This window comes from Dermochelys coriacea, chromosome 27, assembly GCF_009764565.3.
Source record: "Dermochelys coriacea isolate rDerCor1 chromosome 27, rDerCor1.pri.v4, whole genome shotgun sequence".
Classification (NCBI taxonomy): Eukaryota; Metazoa; Chordata; order Testudines; family Dermochelyidae; genus Dermochelys; species Dermochelys coriacea.
In genome coordinates this window covers 5,369,767-5,387,619 of record NC_050094.1, presented here as the reverse complement: position 1 = coordinate 5,387,619, position 17,853 = coordinate 5,369,767, and the positions used below count along the sequence as shown (strand labels likewise).

The window sequence follows — 17,853 nt, the reverse complement described above, 5'->3', positions numbered from 1 at the left end:
CGCCCCCGGCAAACCTCTGCCACCCTGCCAAGCCAGGTCAAATCAGCCTCAGCCATGCTCTGGCCAAGGCCCCTAGTGGTGGGTCTTGACACTGCACCACTTTGGGTCCTGTTTCTGGAAAGCCTGCTGGCCTCAATACCTTTGCAAGCCAGTCCCCGCCTTCTGCTGACGTCTGTGTAGCACCTGCTCCAGAAGGAGAGAGGGAGGGGGTGATGCTATAAATGCAAAAGGGACAGAACTGAGCCCTAGAGTGTCACTCGTGCCCTGGAATCCTTCGCCGTGTTTTAGGATGGAGCTGCCCCGGGTGACCTGCAGAGCTTGGGACGTTTGTCTCCTTAAAGCTTTGCTGGCTGAGTTTATGGGCACCGGGATCTTTCTCTTCACCAGCTTGGCCTCCATCACTCCTTGGACTCAGCCTGCAGTTGACTCAGGGAATCTGGGCATCACTGCCCAGAGCCAGTCCTCCGTGGCTGGTTCTGAGCCGAGCAGTACCGTGTACTCAGCCCCGCCAGCTGCTGCTGCCACCCCAAGCCTGGGGGACGTGGGGAAGCAAGCTCCTTGCAGCTTGGCCTACCCCAACTCACTCCACGTGTCGCTGGCCTTTGGGAGCTCAGCAGCTGTCATGTCGTACTGTGCATTGCCCCTGAGCGGCGGTCATCTGAACCCGGCAGTGACTGTCTCCATGCTGGCGGCTGTGAAAGTGAGGCCAGCCTGGGCCATGTGCTACATCCTGGCACAGCTGCTTGGGGGCATCACCGCCTCGGCTCTTCTCTACGGGCTGACTCCAGAACACACCAGGGGGGAGATGGGTGTCAACAAGGTGAGTAAAGAGCTCAAGGGCCCTGGGGAGTTGGTTCTTCTGAGAGAGGTCCCAAGCAGGAGATGGGCCATGTGCATTAGAGATGGGCCTGGATCAAATCCAACTCTGTGCGGTTCTGGACTGGGTGGGAGGGGGGGCTCTGAACTTTGTGTCCAAAGCAGTTTGTTCTGACCCTTTCAAAATGACACGTTTTGGCTTTTCATTTCAAAACAAGGTTTCATTTTGAAATTTAATTCGATTTATAAACCAACCGACCCAGTCAAAAACCAGAGGCTGAAAAACACCCAAAGTGAAATGCAAAAGCTGAAAAAAATAGTTTGGTTTCCTTTTTTTTTCCATCTTGTTTCAGTGTTTTTCAGTCTGAAAGATTTTTTGTTGTTGTTTTGATTTATTGTTTCAGTCAGAGAAACTGAAAAAAATCCAGTTTCAGTTCAAAACAAATATTTTTTTTTCCAGATTTTTTGGTTTGGTGACCAAACGGAAAAAAAATCAATCCTTTGCTCAGCTTTAGTGTGTTCTTATCCAGACACAAAGAACAAGCCAGTTACTTTCAGTTCCAGATGAAAAGAATTTTAGATTAAGGAAACCAATCAGAAATTAACGACTCCAGGGGAGAGAGCATGGTGTGTGTGTCTGGGGTGAGAGTCTGCACTGAATTCAGCACATACGGGATGCCTATCACTGCAGACAGGAAAGCCCCAAAGAGTGCAGAACAAAAACTGGGGTTAGGGGCAGATCTGCACTTAAAAGGATGCATCAGCACGCAGCTGCATTGCTGTAGCGCTTTTAATGAAGACGCTGTAAGCCGACAGGAGAGAATTTCTCCCGTTAGCTTAGTTAATCCACCCGCTGTCTACAATGGCGCTTAGGTTCATATAGCTACGTGGATTCGCATCCCTGTGTGACGTAGTTATCCTGAAGTAATTTTGTAGTGTAGACCAGGGCTAAGATAGAGCTGGGCAAAACTTTTCGGCCGCTCAAAACCTTTTTTCAGTGAAAAAGGCAGAGTCAGCAACACCAAAACATTTTGCAAATTCATGCCAGTCTCACCAAATTGTTTGGGTAAAAATAAAACGTGTGCACCTTCCTCTGAAGATTCATCTGTTCCAGGTTGGGACAGGAAACTGGGCTGGGGAGCCATGGCGCTGCTTGTGTTCTGGGGGTGTAGTAGCCAGTTCCAGTAACAACTCTTGTGATATGGCCTGTCACTCTAATTGGATGCATTTTTGTCCCCCTGGTTTGGACCCCTTCCGTGCAGCTGAGTGTGGAAAAGGATGGTGGAATATACTTGGCCTTAGTGTTGCCAGGCTGTGTCAGTCCATCCATCAGTCACAGCTTAGCGCAGAGCTTGGGATAATGCTGAGGGAAGCATAACACCAGAGAGAAAGGGCCCAAGACAGACTAGGCACCACACAGGGAAAAGGCTGAGGAACAGACAGGCAGAGGGGGCTATTCGTAGATTCCTAGGTGAGAAGGGACCACTGCGATCATCCAGTCTGATCCCTGCCCAAAACAGGCCAGAGGAAGTGCCCTAGAGCAGATATGTCAGCAGTCATTGGTGTTGCCTCTAGGTTTACAGGCAGGTTCTGGCCTCCATTTGCTAGAAGGCTCTGGGCTTGCATAGGGAAACGTCTTATTGCTGGGGGCATCTATGGGAAGACACAATCCCTGCCCTAGTCTCCTAACGTGAGAGTGATGGCAGATGGGGTCAGAAGCTGAGGGGCTGGGTAGCTCCTTAGTTGCTCTGCACATCTTGTTACAAAATACCCCCTCCTCCAACCCACCAGAATCCCCTCCCAGGGCACAAAGACCTCCCTCACCAACTCCCACTGCATGGCCCATCTCTTCTCACACATGTGCCACGTTGCAAGGTGCCACACTGTCCCCTCCCTCAGCCCAGCCCTGCCCCCATACCATTCCCCTCCACATTACTCCTGATGCCAGGGCAGGTCCCAGGGCTGTGAAAGCAGCTCCCGTTCCCTCATCGCCTGCCCTGCCAAGCTACCTGCCTGAGTACAGAGCCCACACCAGGGGGACTCCTGTGCACTGGGGCTCCTGGCACCCTTCTTTTTTCTGTTCCCCCAGCCAAGCGGATTAATACAGCAGCCTGCCACTGCAGAGATCCAAAGCGCTCCCCTGTCATAATCCCCTACCAGCAGCTGTTACTGACACCTACGTGCTGTGTTTTGCTACCCAGTCACAATTTGCTACCACCACCAGCCCCCATCATCAGGGACAGGCCAGAGCTGAGGTGTTTGGCACGGGGCGGGGTGGCGGGGGGGAGAGGGGACACAGGGACTCAAGACTGGCACGGGCAGGGGGAACTGCAGATCAAGATTCAGGTGCATCGGCAGAAGTGGGTCCCCACCTGAATTGCAGGGTGTTTCGCAGGCCAGGAGAGAGGCACGTTAGCAGAAATGTGGAGGTGTTGGGATTGCAATAAGCAGGGTGACGAGATTTCCCAAAGGGGCTAGCCTGAGGCCTCTCCTCCCCCACCTGGGGCTAGCCTGAGCCTCCCTCCCCCCCCAAACACGCAGGGTTGGCCGGAGCCACTTGCTTGAGCCGCACCCCCGCAATGGGGCTGGCCCCAGCCACTCACCTGAGCCCCCCTCCCAGGGGGCCGGCGTTGCTGCTTGCCCAAGCCCTGCCTGGCCTCCCCCATGAGGTTGGGGCTGGCGTCGCTTGAGCCCTGCCTGCCACCTGCCCAAGCCCTATCTCCCCCTCCGCCCCCCATGCGGGGCTGGCATCTCCGCTCGCCACCGCCCCACCCCAGCATCTTCCACCACATCCCACTTTTTGACAAAAAACATTTAGATTGAGTTGGCAAGAGCCAACGGGACAAATGCCCACCTTTGCCAAAAAGGTCGGGGTGGCCGGGACAGGGCTTAAAAAAGGGGCTGTCCCAGCCAAAACGGGATCTCGGGTCACCCTAGCAATAGGAAGCCTCACCAGTGCAGCAAACCCCTTTCACGAAAATCTCCAAAACAGACCAAACACTTTGGAAAAAAAGTAAGAGTTTGCGTAGAGAGCGACATGCATGAAGTCTGCTCTAGGCTCCCAACAGCCCCATGAGCCTGAGTGCCACTGACGTAATCTGCTTGTTCTTAGCATTTCTATAAAGTTGTAATGACCTTTACATTAATCACCACATAACAAGGGATTGATATGAGACTCTTTGAAGATCTAGGGATTAATATCCATCTCCAGGATAGGGAAAGGGACTAACTGGTGTAGCTCCCAGAGCATTGGTCCTGCCAGGTAATACATCCAGTGAAACCCTGGCTTACTGAAGTCAATGGGAGTTTTTTCCCAGTGATTTCAATGGGGCAGGACTTCCCAGCCATCTCAGACTGGTGGTCTTGTCTGCCCTTGAAACTAAATGCACTGTAAGGGACAAGCCTGAACACAGCTGTGTGAATAAACATTTCTTTTGGTTCACGGTATAAACCAACAAATCTGAAAAAAAAAATCAACCTGGAAATGATTTTTTTTTTTTGCATTTTTTCGGTGAACCAAAAAAGTCAGGGAAAAAAATTGTTGTGTTTCACGTGAGTTTTTTTTAACCGTTTAAAATATAAAATTAAAATAAAGTTCAAAACCAAAAGTTGCTTTGAATAAAAAACCCAAAGCGGTTTGATTGTTTCGGATTTTTTTCCACTTCCGTGAAATTGACACGAGTTCACTAAATGTTTCAGTCAATCTGAATCTGCATTCTTTTGGGGGGTGAAAAAAGGGTTTGTACAAAAATTGTCAACCAGTTTTAATCCTGAGCTGATGCCTTGTGGGGCTGGGCAGGATGGACTTGTTGGTCCAGCAGAACTTTTCCAGCTCAAGGGCCCAGATCTGAGGTCCTGACCCAGGTCAAACTCCCAGCGAAGTGAATGAGGCTTAGGCAAGGATTTGAATGGGGGAGCCCATGGTGCTGACTGATGTGCACGGCATGAGTTTGCTGCTCCGTGACAGCATCCTAATGCTGCTACCACTTGGCACTGAGCTCTCAGTGACATGGCATTAGCTACTAGTGATAATGACCAGCCGCAGAGCAGCCAGTGCATCGGGGTGAATGAGAATGGGAGAAAGGTGAAGCCAGTGATCTGCCCCTTTCCCTCATCCTGTGCCTGGCATGTCTATTTAGATTCTAAGATATTCAGGGCAGGGCCCATCTACTACTCTGTACAGCACATAAGACAATGGAGCCTCAAGGCCTTCCTGCAGCAGGCAGGTGACTGGCCTACTTCTGCTAGGTTGGCCCTGTGTTTAAAATGCAGAGTTCCTGCCTACGTCATCACAGTGGGAGCAAGGGGCTGTTGCAACATGTGTCTTATTAAGAGAGGAATCCACCATGCGGTCAGAAGACTAGTTGCTAACATATGTCAGCAACCGAGCTCTGATCCATACGGAAGGAAGATTGCAATACAATGAGAAGGTTAGTCAAAAAGGCCCTAAAGTTAAGAGCAAAGGAAGTAAAATCCCTAGAGATGGCATGTGCCACTGCAGCACTTGTAGTGTAAACATTGTGACGTTGGCAGACCAGGTGCCAGCTCATGCCAAGGTCCCTAGGCCTCGCTGAGCATAGCTGGAAACCAGTCTGGCTCACCTGTCTGTTAGTATTGTTAAAATTGACAGAGTTATAAGAATATGTTTAGACTTTATGAAATGCTTGTAGGATGCTACATGTATTAATCGAGCTGTATCCCATGCTGCAAGGTAATATTTAAGTGTTTGCTTTGCAACTAGGAAAGTGTTTGCTATAACTGTAAAACCCCACAGTCAGGAGAGAAGCATCAGTGAGTGTGAAATACGAGTTCACCACAAGAGGTGTCATCTCCTCCCCAACAAACGATGGCTTAGAGACACCAGACAAACCATTGTGGAACATCAGGGGATAAAAGACTTTGTTGATTCCCCCCCATGAAGAGAGTTTGTGCACAAGACCTCATCCCATCACAGCCTGAAAGCTGGGGAAAGGGAATAAAAATGCCTGTTAAAGAGAAATTATCATTTCTATGATGCTTGGGATTTGCAGAGGGCAATATTTCCAAGCATAAGTGAGGGATCGCTAAGATGGTTAGTTTAGGTTAGCCCTAAAGCACATATACAGCAGTTACAATAATCTTTTGGAACCTAAACCTGTAACTCATTGGTGTGTGTGTTTACCTGCTTTCAGCTTGTAAATAAATCTCATTTCCCCCCCAGTTTGTGATGGCTGAAGTCCCCCACACTAGCCCAGCAAGATCTGACTTAGGCCAACTGGGCCCAATCAGCTAATGAGACTGCAAACAAGGGGAGCTTTAGGCTGGAGGCAGCTAATTAGGAACAGACTCACCAGTGCAGGAAAGGCAGGGCTTGTATAAAGCTAGGTAGCTGGCTACAGGTAGGGGTTTCTGCTGCTGAAAAAGGGGTAATCATGTTCTGGATGAGGGAGGTGTGTTTAGGGGTTGGCTGCAGGGAAATAGGCTGTAGTCATGCCCTGAGTGGAGGGAGTTGCAGGCTGGCAAACCTGGGGAAGCCTGCTATGTAGGAAGAGGCCCAGGGAAACAACAGCAAGAGCTAGGACTGTGGCTGCTTGTTATAGGTTCTCTGGCCTGGACCCCAGTGTAGAGGGCAGGCCTAGATTCCCCTACTAGCCACTGGGGAGTAGACAGGGCATTGGAGGCATCAGCCAGACAGTAGGTCTGGAAAGACTGAATTCTTTGGAAGAGGAAGACTTTAGTGACTTGGCTGCAGGCCTGGGAATGTGCAGGACAGCAGAACGAGAGAGGTCGGGGAAGACACCACTGAAGTGAGAGTGCAAGCTGGCAGAGCTAATCCCCAGGGCAGCCAGCAGGGGGTGCCATTTGCAGTGAGTGGACACAGTGACCCAGATGGTGATAGAGACTATGAAATGCTCAGGGAGAGAGAGGCTGTAGATATCAACTCAGTAATAATGGGTGATTTCAACTATCCCCCTATTGACTGAGTACATATCATCTCAGTATGGGATACAGAAGCAAAGTTTCTTGACACCTTAAATGACTGCTTCTTGGAGCTGTTAGTCCTAGAACCCACAATTCTTGATTTAGTCCTCTGGTCCAAGAGGTGAATATAGCTGGATGGCTTGGTAATAGTGACCATAACCTAATAAAATTTAACATCTCTGAGGGGGTGGGATACCACAGTAGCCCACTATGGTAGCATTTAATTTCAGGAAGGGGAACTACACAAAAATGAGGAAGCTGGTTAAACAGAAATTAAATGGTACAACACCAAAAGTGAAATCCCTACAAGCTGCATGGAAACTTTTTAAAGACACCATAATAGTGGCTCAGATTAAATATATACCAGAAATTTAAAAAACAGTAAAAGGACCAAAAAAGAGCCACCATGGCTAAACAACAAAGTAAAAGAAGCAGTGAGAGGAAAAAAGACATCCTTTAAAAAGTGGAAGTTAAATCCTATTGAGGAAAATAGAAAGGAGCATAAACTCTGGCAAGTGAAGTGTAAAAATATAATTAGGAAAGCCAAAAAAGAATTTTAAGAGCAACTAGCAAAGACTCAGAAAGTAACAGCAAAATTTTCTTTAAGTACATCAGAAGCAGGAAGCCTGCTAAATGACCATTCGGACCACTGGACGATCAAGATGCTAAAGGAGCACTCAAGGATGTTAAGGCCATTGCGGAGAAACTAAATGAATTCTTTGCATCGTCTTCATGGCTTAGGATGTGAGGGAGATTCCCCAACTTGAGCCATTCTGTTTTAGGTGACAAATCTGAGAAACTGTCCCAGACTGAGGTGTCATTAGAGGGATTTTTGGAACAAATTGATAAACTAAACAGTTATAAATCACCAGAACCAGATGGTATTCACCAAGAGTTTTAAAGGAACTCAAACATGAAATTGCAGAACTACTAATTGTCATCTGTAATCTGTCATGTAAATCAGCTTCTCTACCAAATGACTTGAGGATAGTTAATGAGATGCCAATTTTTAAAAAGGACTTTAGAGATGATCCTGGCAATTACAGGCCGATAAGCCTGACTTCAGTACTTAGCAAATTGGTTGAAACAATAGTAAAGAACAGAATTATCAGACACAGAGATGAACATAACTTGTTGGGGAAGAGTCAGCTTGGTTTTTGCAAAGGGAAATCATGCCTCACCAATTTACTAGAATTCTTTGAGGGAGTCAACAAGCATGTGGAAAAGGGGGATCCAGTGCATATAGTGCACTTAGATTTTCAGAAAGCCTTTGACAAGTTCCCTTACCAAAGGCTGTTAAGCAAAATAAGCTGCCATGAGATAAGAGGGAAGGTCCTCTTATGGGTCAGTAACTGGTTAAAAGCTAGGAAACAAATGGTAGGAATAAATGGTCAGTTTTCAGAATGAAGAAAGGTAAATAGTGTTGTCCCCCAGGCATCTGTACTGGGAGCAGTACTGTTCAACATATTCATAAATGATCTGGAAAAACGAGTAAACAGTGAGGTGGCAAAATTTGCAGATGGTGCAAGACTGCTCAAGATAGTTAAGTCGCAGGCAGACTGGGAAGAGCTACAAAGGGAACTCTCGAAACTGGGTGACTGGGCAACAAAATGGCAGATGAAATTCAGTGTTCATAAATGCAAAGTAATGCACATTGGAAAACATAATCCCGACTATACATAAAAAATGATGGGGTTTAAATTAGTTGTTACCACTCAAGAAAGAGATCTCAGATCTCATTGTGGACAGTTCTCTGAAAACATCCACTCAATGTGCAGCAGCAGTCATAAAAGCAAACAGAATGTTGGGATAATTAAGAAAGGGATAGATAATAGGACAGAAAATATCATATTGCTGCCATATAAATCCCTGGTACGCCCACTTCTTGAATACTCCGTGCAGATGTGCTCGCCCCATCTCAAAAAAGATAGATTGGAATTGGAAAAGGTTCAGAAAAGAGCAACAAATATGATGAGGGGTATGGAACAGCTGCCGTATGAGGAGAGATTAATAAGATTGGGACTTTTCAGCTTGGAAAAGAGACGACTAAGGGGGGAGATGATAGAGGTTTATAAAATCATGACTGGTGTGGAGAAAGTAAATAAAGAAGTGTTAGTTACTCCTTCTCATAACACGAGAATTAGGGGTCACCACATGAAATTAATAGGCAGCAGGTTTAAAACAAAAGGAAGTATTTCTTCACACAATGCACAGTCAACTTGTGGAACTCTTTGCCAGAGGATGTTGTGAAGGCCAAGACTATAACAGGGCTCAATAAAAACCCTAGAAAAATTCATGGAGGATAGGTCCATCAATGGCTATTAGCCATGATGGGCAGGGAGTGTGTCCCTAAACTCTGTTTGCCAGAAGCTGGGAACGGGCGACAGGGGATGGATCACTTGATGATTCCCTGTTCTGTTCATTCCCTCTGGGGTACCTGGCATTGGCCACTGTCAGAAGACAGGATACTGGGCGGGATGGACCTTTGGTCTGACCCAGTATGGCCGTTCTCATGTGTAACCCACACACCTCCTGGGTGTGGTGTTCTGTCCCATCTAGTGGCACTGAGACCACTTATAGGGAGAGAGATAAAATGAGTCTGCTCTACAGCCTTAGCTATCAGCCTGTTGGCTTTTAGCTCATGTGGTAGAGGCTCATGCACTAAGCTCCAGAGCTCCCTGGTTCGATCCTGCCTGCCGATGACCAGAGTCTGTCAGCATTACACGTGTCCTTAGGCACTGATGAGATAAACATGAGTAAGAATTTTAAAAAGGGAAGGGATAGAGGATGCGGTGTGTTTGTGATCAGGTGCAAGGAAATGTGCTGGCCGAGTGTGCCCATACAGTTCTGGGCGAAGGGCTGGGGGTGTGTGTGTGAATTTGGGGGTAGTGGTGTGTGTGTGGCTGGGTGTGTGCATGGCTGGGTATGTGCCTGTGTGTCAGAGCCTGGGGCCAGTGAGTGTGGAACTGCAGTATATGGAGGGGAGGTGTTATTGCATCTATGTGATTGCACACTTGTACGCAGGTTTATGGTATGGGGGTGTGTGTGTGTTCACACCTAGGTGCAGGTTGCCAAACCTCTCTGGGTATAATAATAATAATACTAATACATAGGGCTTTCCATTAGTACAGCTTAAAGCCCTTTACAAGGAGGTCTGTATCATTATCCCCATTGTACAGATGGGGAAACTGAGGCACAGAACAACGAAGGGACTTGCTGAAGAGCAGCCCAGCAGGCAGTGGCCATGCAGGGAACTGAACTCTGCATGCCAGTCCAGTGCCCTCGCCCCTGTTTGTAAATGATGGTGGAAGAAAAGAGTGACAGTTAGCCACATCCCACCATTGCTGCCAGGGCATGAAGGGCTTTGGCCTTAATGGAACCACCTGTGAAATTCCTCTGCCCAGCAGCTGCAAGTGCTGTGGTCGCCTGCCTTGCTTGCCTGTGCTGTGAACACCCCTGAGCAGGGCAGGATTAAGACCTTTAGAGGCCGTAAGCACTGAAAAGATTATGGTAACCCCCCATTGTGATTAAAAATAAAAACAATACTATCCCGTGCAATAACATCTTATTTTTCGAAATGACACAAAACTTACAGGTATGCTGAAATTAAAATAGCTTCTTTCTAGATTTTCTGATTGCAAAATTCTGGATAAGTTCATCAAAGCTGACTTGATGAAGCATGTCCGCTTCCATACACAATAGGGAAAGTGAATCAAGTCTGTCCTGACACATTGTTCTGCTCTGAGGGTTTTTTATTCTTTTCAGCTGAGAAAAAGAGCATCCTGCGGAGCAGTTAGTAATCATCATGTTAAAAAAATCCATAGTGCGATCTCTACATTTGGAAATACACATCGTATTCCGTCTTTCAATATTGTGTCATGAAGCTCAGTGTGACTGAATTTCGTTTTTCCTGTTTCATTAAACTTTGCACACATATAACAGTGGAACTGCCATTCTTCTCCACAGAGATTCATGTTCAAGTCAACAGGGTATGAGTCAACTAGCTTTTGGGAACCTTGTGAATATTGTTTGTCAGATAAGGCCATATCATTTAGAAAAGAAAATCTACTTGATACTACTTTGTACACTTCAACTCTCCTCTTCATATGAGCTTCAAGTGTATCAATTATAGTGTAGTAAGTAGATGCGCGAAATTTGTCTCTAGGATTCAATGCTGTTTCTGTTGCACTGCTATCGTTTGCTCGTTTTATCCTGATTCACTTGCGGGACTGTGCTTCTTTGTAGTAAGTATCAGGCAAGATATCTTTTGATATGTCTTCAAATCTTTCGAAATCATTCCTCAAAGTGTGTAAGTGGTCTGCTAATGATTGACAGAGGTCTGCACATGTTTGCAAATCCAATTCTTTTTCTGGGAGAGCTTGACTTGTGTGGTCAAAGTGTTGTAAAATTCATTCCACATGGTCAACATGAATACAAAAGCTGGTTCTTGCATCTTGTCTGCAATGTTTTCTGCCTCTCGTATAGTTTCTCCTTTTTGTGATTGATCTTCAGCTATACTTTCTAATGCATCCACAATCTTTGAGTAGGACTCCAGAATTGCACTTGTTGCCACTGCATGTGCCTCCTAGTGAGTATTAAAAAGAGATTTCAACACACAATCATTGCCCAAATATGTTTTAAGAACTGCCCATCAGTGTGTTGAGGCAGAGAAAGTAACTGGGCTGTTGAGAAAAAACTTACTGCCACCGGACAACAATCAACTGCACTGCAGCCAACAAGATTGAGAGAGTGTGCAGCACATGGTATGAATATGGCATATTTGTTCTGTTCTAAAAGCTGCTTCTGCATTCCTTGATAACACCCTGACATGTTGGCAGCGTTGTCATTAGATTGACCTCTGCACTTTGAGAAATCTATTTTGCAAACTTGGCACAGATAATGCAGTACTTGATTTGCCATTTCTTTACCAATGTGGCTTTTCAAATTGAGGAATGTTATCAATTGTTCAACTGGTTTTCCATCTGTGGGAGACACATCTTGGTACAATACTCAATTGATCAATATGTGAAAGATCAGGTGTAGAGTCAACAGATAAACTGAAGTACCCCGCAGTACCTTATTTCATCCACAATAGCTGAACGAACATTGTCACTCATTAGACCAATGAGTTCATCACATATTGTCTTGGATAAGTATGATACAAGTACATATAACTCAGAAGAATATATCAATAATAAAACATAAATTTATTGCATTTCATGACAGGATCTGATTTCCTCGCATTATTTTGATCTACGTTAGTAAGATGCCCCCCTGGTTTAGGTGGGGATAAGTAATAAAAAGAGAACAGAAAAACGGGGGAAGAGTGTGTAGTGGAGTGTAAGGAAGACTAACAAAGTTCTGATTTTTCCCATGATGACTACTTCGATGCTTTTTTTTGAAATATCAAATCATATTTTTAAAAAAAAATCTCATTTTTTTGGTGCCCCCTGCTTTGCTGGTACCCTAAGCATGTGCTTAGTCTGCCTATTGGGTAATCCAGAGCCTGGGCTGGGAACGCTCCCGAGGCATTATCTGCATGTGGTGCCTGCCCTTCCCCATAGCCCAGCAGAGGCCAGGTCCTGGCCCAGCGGACCCTTCCACCTTGTAACGCTGTTGTTTTGTCTCTGCTTCTGAAAGCACAGCTGGCTCCGGGGGTCACGCTGCTGCAAGCCCTCAGCATAGAGGTGATCATCTCCTTCCAGCTGGTCCTCTGCATCCTCACCACGTCTGGGAGCAAGAGAGACCCTTCCAAGGGCAGGCACCTGGTCATCGGGCTCTCTGTCATGCTGGGGCACCTGGTTGCCGTGAGTACTTTGGTCACATCAAGCTAGCAGCAGCTCGTCCCTTTCAGGAAGCCTGGTCCTGCAGGCAGCCCTTGGGCAGAACTCTTTTGGGAGTCTTGGGATTTGGACGCTCAGAGCTCATGCTTCAGGGCTGTAAAACTGCCATGTAGACATTGGGGCCCAGGCTCTGTGACCCTCCCCGCTCACATGGGGCCTAGAGCTTGGGCTCCAGCTTGAGCCCGAAGGTCTAGACCACAATTTACAGCCCTGCAGTCCAAGCCTGAGTCATCAGATGCAGGCCTGCTGCGGGGGGTTAATTGCACTGTAGACATACCCTAGGGAGTTGGGCTGATGCATCTGCAGAAGTTATCCTGCTACTTGGGATCGCTACACTTCCCCCCTTTGACAGCTTCTGCAGCCTTCCCGTTTATTTTGTGTCTCTGTCACTCTTTCTCTTCAGATCAATTACACCGGATGCAGCATGAATCCTGCCCGGTCACTGGGCCCTGCTTTGATTACTTTTGAATTTGCTAATCACTGGGTAAGTGAGCTCTTTCCAAGCCTGGTTTAGACTGTGTAGTGCTTCAAGTGTGGTTCTTTTCCAGCAAGAGACTGTACAAATGGCATTGTGGGATCTCTGGGTTTATTGATTACTCAGATCAAGTGTGCCCAGGTTCCAAGTACAATGATAGGTAATTTCTAGCTACCAGAACTGCAAGACCCTCCTGGGAGTCAAGCTTGGCCCTCTCCTTTTCATGCATTATCCCCAGTAATAAAGGTCCTGAAGACCAGTTTCTGCTTCCATTGACACTGTGCAGCCCGTGGCCTTCAATGGCACATTTGTAACATAGGTAATTAGCAACAAATCCTGTTGATGATGCACAAGCTGGAACAGACTCGGGCTGGCTCACTTCCATATAGCTGTCCTGGCTTCTGCAGCGCTAACAGGAGTAAAGAGCAATCGTATCACTTTCAGCAGTCAGCATACTCTGTGTGAGGGGGAGTGGCAGAATCAAGTCCATTGGAGAAAATAACCACAGCTGGAACTTCAGTGCAGAGCCTGATTCTGATCTCACACCGGTTCCATACCGGTGTCACTCCACTTAGCCCAATGGGTTGTGCCTGATTTACAATGGTATAAGGGAGCACATAATCAGGCCCCAGCGCCCTGGGAGATAAATGCCAGCTGGTTTCAGCGAGGATTGTGTTTACATTGCCGCTGCTTGTGGCAAAGCCTGGCATATTTAGTACCACTGCTGACAATTCTGCCTTTTCTTCCTCTGAGACTGATGATGCCAATTTCCTTCTTTGCTTTATGAGGGCGACAGAAAGTGCATCTCGCATGGCAGGTTATTAAAGCTCTCAATCAGGATACATGCAGAGCACAATCCTGTGGAGGCTTCCCTGATTATTCATGTCTCCATAAAGAGACTCAACTTGTAATGGAATTGGAGGGATTTAAAAAAAAAAAAAACCAAAAGACCCAATTGTTGCGAATCTCATTGTTTTTTTCCGGAGAATCTCAGATCCTGACCCGCTGGACTCAAGGAGAGTTTTCAGAGTAGCAGCCATGTTAGTCTGTATCCACAAAAAGAGAAGGAGGACTTGTGGCACCTTAGAGACTAATAAATTTATTTGAGCATAAACTTTCGTGAGCTACAGCCCACTTCATCGGATGCATGCAGTGGAAAATGCATGGGGAGTTTTTATATACACAGAGAACATGAAACAATGGGTGTTACCATACACACTATAACGAGAGTGATCAGGAAAGGTGAGCTGTTACCAGCAGGAGAGGAAAAAAACAAATAAAAAAACAAACAAAAAAAAACCCTTTTGTAGTGATGATCAAGGTAGGCCATTTCCAGCAGTTGACAAGAACATGTGAGGAACAGCGTGGGGGGGGAGGGGAATAAACATGGGGAAATAGTTTCTTTGTCTAATGACATCCACTCCCAGTCTTTATTCAAGCTTAATTTAATCATGTCCAGTTTGCAAATTAATTCCAATTCAGCAGTCTCTCGTTGGAGTCTGTTTTTGAAGATTTTTGGTGAAGAATTGCCACTTTTAGGTCTGTAATCGAGTGACCAGAGAGATTGAAGTGTTCTCAGATTGGTTTTTGAATTTTATAATTCTTGACGTTTGATCTGTATCCATTTATTCTTTTATGTAGAGACTGTCTGGTTTGGCCAATGTACATGGCAGAGGGGCATTGCTGGCACATGATGGCATATATCACATTGGTAGATGCGCAGGTGAACGAGCCTCTGATAGTGTGGCTGATGTGATTATGCCCTATGATGGTGTCCCCTGAATAGATATATGGACACAGTTGGCAACAGGCTTTGTTGCAGGATAGGTTCCTGGGTTAGTGGTTCTGTTGTGTGGTGTGTGGTTGCTGGTGAGTATTTGGTTCAGGTTGGGGGGCTGTCTGTAAGCAAGGACTGGCCTGTCTCCCAAGATCTGTGAGAGTGATGGGTCGTCCTTCAGGATAGGTTGTAGATCCTTGATGATGCGTTGGAGAGGTTTTAGTTGGGGGCTGAAGGTGATGGCTAGTGGCGTTCTGTTATTTTCTTTGTTGGGCCTGTCCTGTAGTAGGTGACTTCTGGGTACTCTTCTGGCTCTGTCAGTCTGTTTCTTCACTTCAGTAGGTGGATATTGTAGTTATAAGAACACTTGATAGAGATCTTGTAGGTGTTTATCTCTGTCTGAGGGGTTGGAGCAAATGCAGTTGTAACGTAGAGCTTGGCTGTAGACAATGGATAATGTGGTGTGGTCTGGATGAAAGCTGGAGGCATGTAGGTAAGTATAGCGGTCAGTAGGTTTCCGATATAGGGTGGTGTTTATGTGACCATCGCTTATTAGCACCATAGTGTCCAGGAAGTGGATCTCTTGTGTGGACTGGTCCAGGCTGAAGTTGATGGTGGGATGGAAATTGTTGAAATCATGGTGGAATTCCTCAAGGGCTTCTTTTCCATGGGTCCATGGGAATTTTGTTATTGACTATGATTTTGAGTCGGGGGGCAGGTGAAGGAACTTCCAGAGCTGGGGAACACCTCACAAATTGACCTGTGGGTGTGATTATACTTCCCACTAGGAGTTGGCCCAAACAACTACAATGAGAGAAACAGAGCAATTCTGTCTGCTAAAGTGGTAGATGCCTGGGGGCTGCAGCCTCAGCCCATGCAAATAGACACCTCTGCATTTGTTTTAACGGAGCTGGGCTAATCTACACTGGCTGGGGATCTTGCTTCGTGTTTTCAGTGCTGTTGGCTCTGGGTTCTACCTCAATGGTGACTGTGGCCTTTTTAGGATCCACACTTACACACACAAATCTATGTTAAAAGGACATTAAATGGTGCCCATTTCAAGCCCCTGCTCCAAAGCATGGAGGCGCTGGAGCTTTTCAATGAGACGGCGCTGGGAGTTGTTTTAACATGGTCCGAGCAATGTGTTTTCCCCTAATCTCATTCTTAGAAAGGGCTGAACCATTTTTGCTGAAACTTCCCCCAAAAATTCAGCCTGAGGCAGCTGTACTACATGGGAAATGTCAGCATGAACAGTTAGTGTTTGTAAAGATATAAGCAACAGTAACCACTAAAGGGTCTTATAATGGGAAGTGTCAGGCAACCTTAACTATAGGCATTGCTAGCATCTCTGCCTCTAATATAGATGGGTAGGTTCAATCCAAATGAGATACCACGGCTTGGATCTCTGAGTCCCAATCTTCACAGTGCCTGGCTGTGGTCTAGAGATGGCAGAGAGGCTGGAACAATTTTTTATAGTGGTGGCGCTGAGAGCCCCATTGAACCAACTGTAAACCCTGGATACGGTGGAAACCACTTCAAGCCACGGGATGCAGCAGCCCCCAGCACCCTTAGCTCCAGCACCTTTGAGAGAGGAGTGACATTTTTCATACCAAACATTTGTTTGGTGAAAAGAGAGATTCACTGACACTGAAACTGTTAGCAATTTTCTGTTGGTTTCACAAAATTGTTTTAATTGAAAAAAAAAACAACAAAAAAGAAAATTCTGAAAAATTGAAATATTTCATTTTAACATTTTTGAAATGAAACATTTCAATTTTCCAGTTTAGAAAGATTTTTTTTTCAAAATTGCATTTCATTTTATTTAAATGAAATACTCAACAACATTTTAAAATGCTTGCAATCGAACCAAAATGTTGGACTCTGGATCAAACAGAACATTTCATTTTGACCCAAAATGAATTTTTTTCCTTTTGATTTGACCAAAATTTTGAAAAAGATTTATTTTCTGGTCGACCTGAAATAAGGGGTTGGGGTTTTTTTCCCCAATTGTTCAGAATTGCCAGCAAATCAAAACGTCTTTTATTCACACAGCTCTGCTGCAGACCATGAGTTATCCACTAAGATTCTATTGTGAATGAGTTTGAACTATCAAAGCATTTGAGAATATCCTACACCAGTTTGCTCCCAGAGAAAGAGGTTGCTTTAGCAACATGGACAGTTTGCTCCAGGCAAGCAACCAGGAGCAGCGGAAGTGCCCTAAAAGTTGTGGGGGCCACAGGTGCCTGAACTGTGACCCTGTCCCCCTGTGCCACACTGCCCCTTCTTCTGAGGTCCTGCTTCTGTACTGTCCATTCTCTCCAAGGCCCTGCCCTGGCACTGCCTCTTCCCCCCCACAAGGCCCCGCCCCCTGCTCACTCCTTTCCTCCCCCTCCCTCGTTGCTTGCCCTTATGGCTGGTAAAAAGTGGGAGGGCATAGCCCTATCCCCCCTGTTCCGGTGCCCCTGCAAGCAACCCAGCCCAGGCAGGCCCAGAGTTGGCCACTCTCATTAACATCTGTGCTCCGGCTCTCTGTGCAGGTCTTCTGGTTGGGCCCACTTGGCGGGGGTCTGGCTGCGGCCATTCTCAATGAGCTGGTACTGGCCCCGACAGGCAGCGGCTTCCGCCAGTGGCTGACCATGCTGCAGGAGGGACCAAAGGCTGAGCGCAACCTGCAATCCAAGGCTGAGAGCACCACCCAAGAGATGGGATTGAGCGAGACGCCCTGAGGCGCAAGGACAGGGATGTACCAAGAACAGCTGTTGAACAATGCAGTGTCGCGTCTGGGGGCTGATGGACCATAGGGAGCATCCGCGATGCTATCTGGTGCTGCCCCTGTGCTCCGAGCTGGGATATTTACTAGGTTTAGATAATTGGGGCCGTATTTCTTTTGTTGTCCTTTGAAACCCAGGTTGGAAATGGTTTGATTTTTGTGCCCTTCCCAGTTTGTCTCCCAGATTTCCCCCAAGCCCAGTGAATTCCTT

At 46.5% G+C, this 17,853-nt stretch overlaps 1 protein-coding gene across 1 annotated transcript; it reads left to right on the top strand.

Annotated features, from left to right (window-relative positions):
• Positions 1 to 289: 289 nt before the first annotated feature.
• Positions 290 to 17,598, top strand: LOC119849185 (aquaporin-5-like). The gene is made up of 4 exons (XM_038386015.1): positions 290 to 820; positions 12,342 to 12,584; positions 13,024 to 13,104; positions 17,410 to 17,598. The coding sequence occupies exons 1-4, from the start codon at positions 290 to 292 to the stop codon at positions 17,596 to 17,598; spliced, it is 1,044 nt and encodes a 347-aa protein (XP_038241943.1).
• The last annotated feature ends 255 nt before the right edge of the window (positions 17,599 to 17,853 follow it).

What these genes read in the sequence shown, in the direction of transcription:
- LOC119849185 (XM_038386015.1), top strand. Translation starts at nt 290, where the DNA reads ATGGAGCTGCCCCGGGTGACCTGCAGAGCTTGGGACGTTTGTCTCCTT. An exon ending in TGCTGGGGCACCTGGTTGCC is followed by an intron (nt 12,585 to 13,023) that starts GTGAGTACTTTG and finishes CTTTCTCTTCAG; the next exon opens with ATCAATTACACCGGATGCAG. An exon ending in TTGAATTTGCTAATCACTGG is followed by an intron (nt 13,105 to 17,409) that starts GTAAGTGAGCTC and finishes CTCTCTGTGCAG; the next exon opens with GTCTTCTGGTTGGGCCCACT.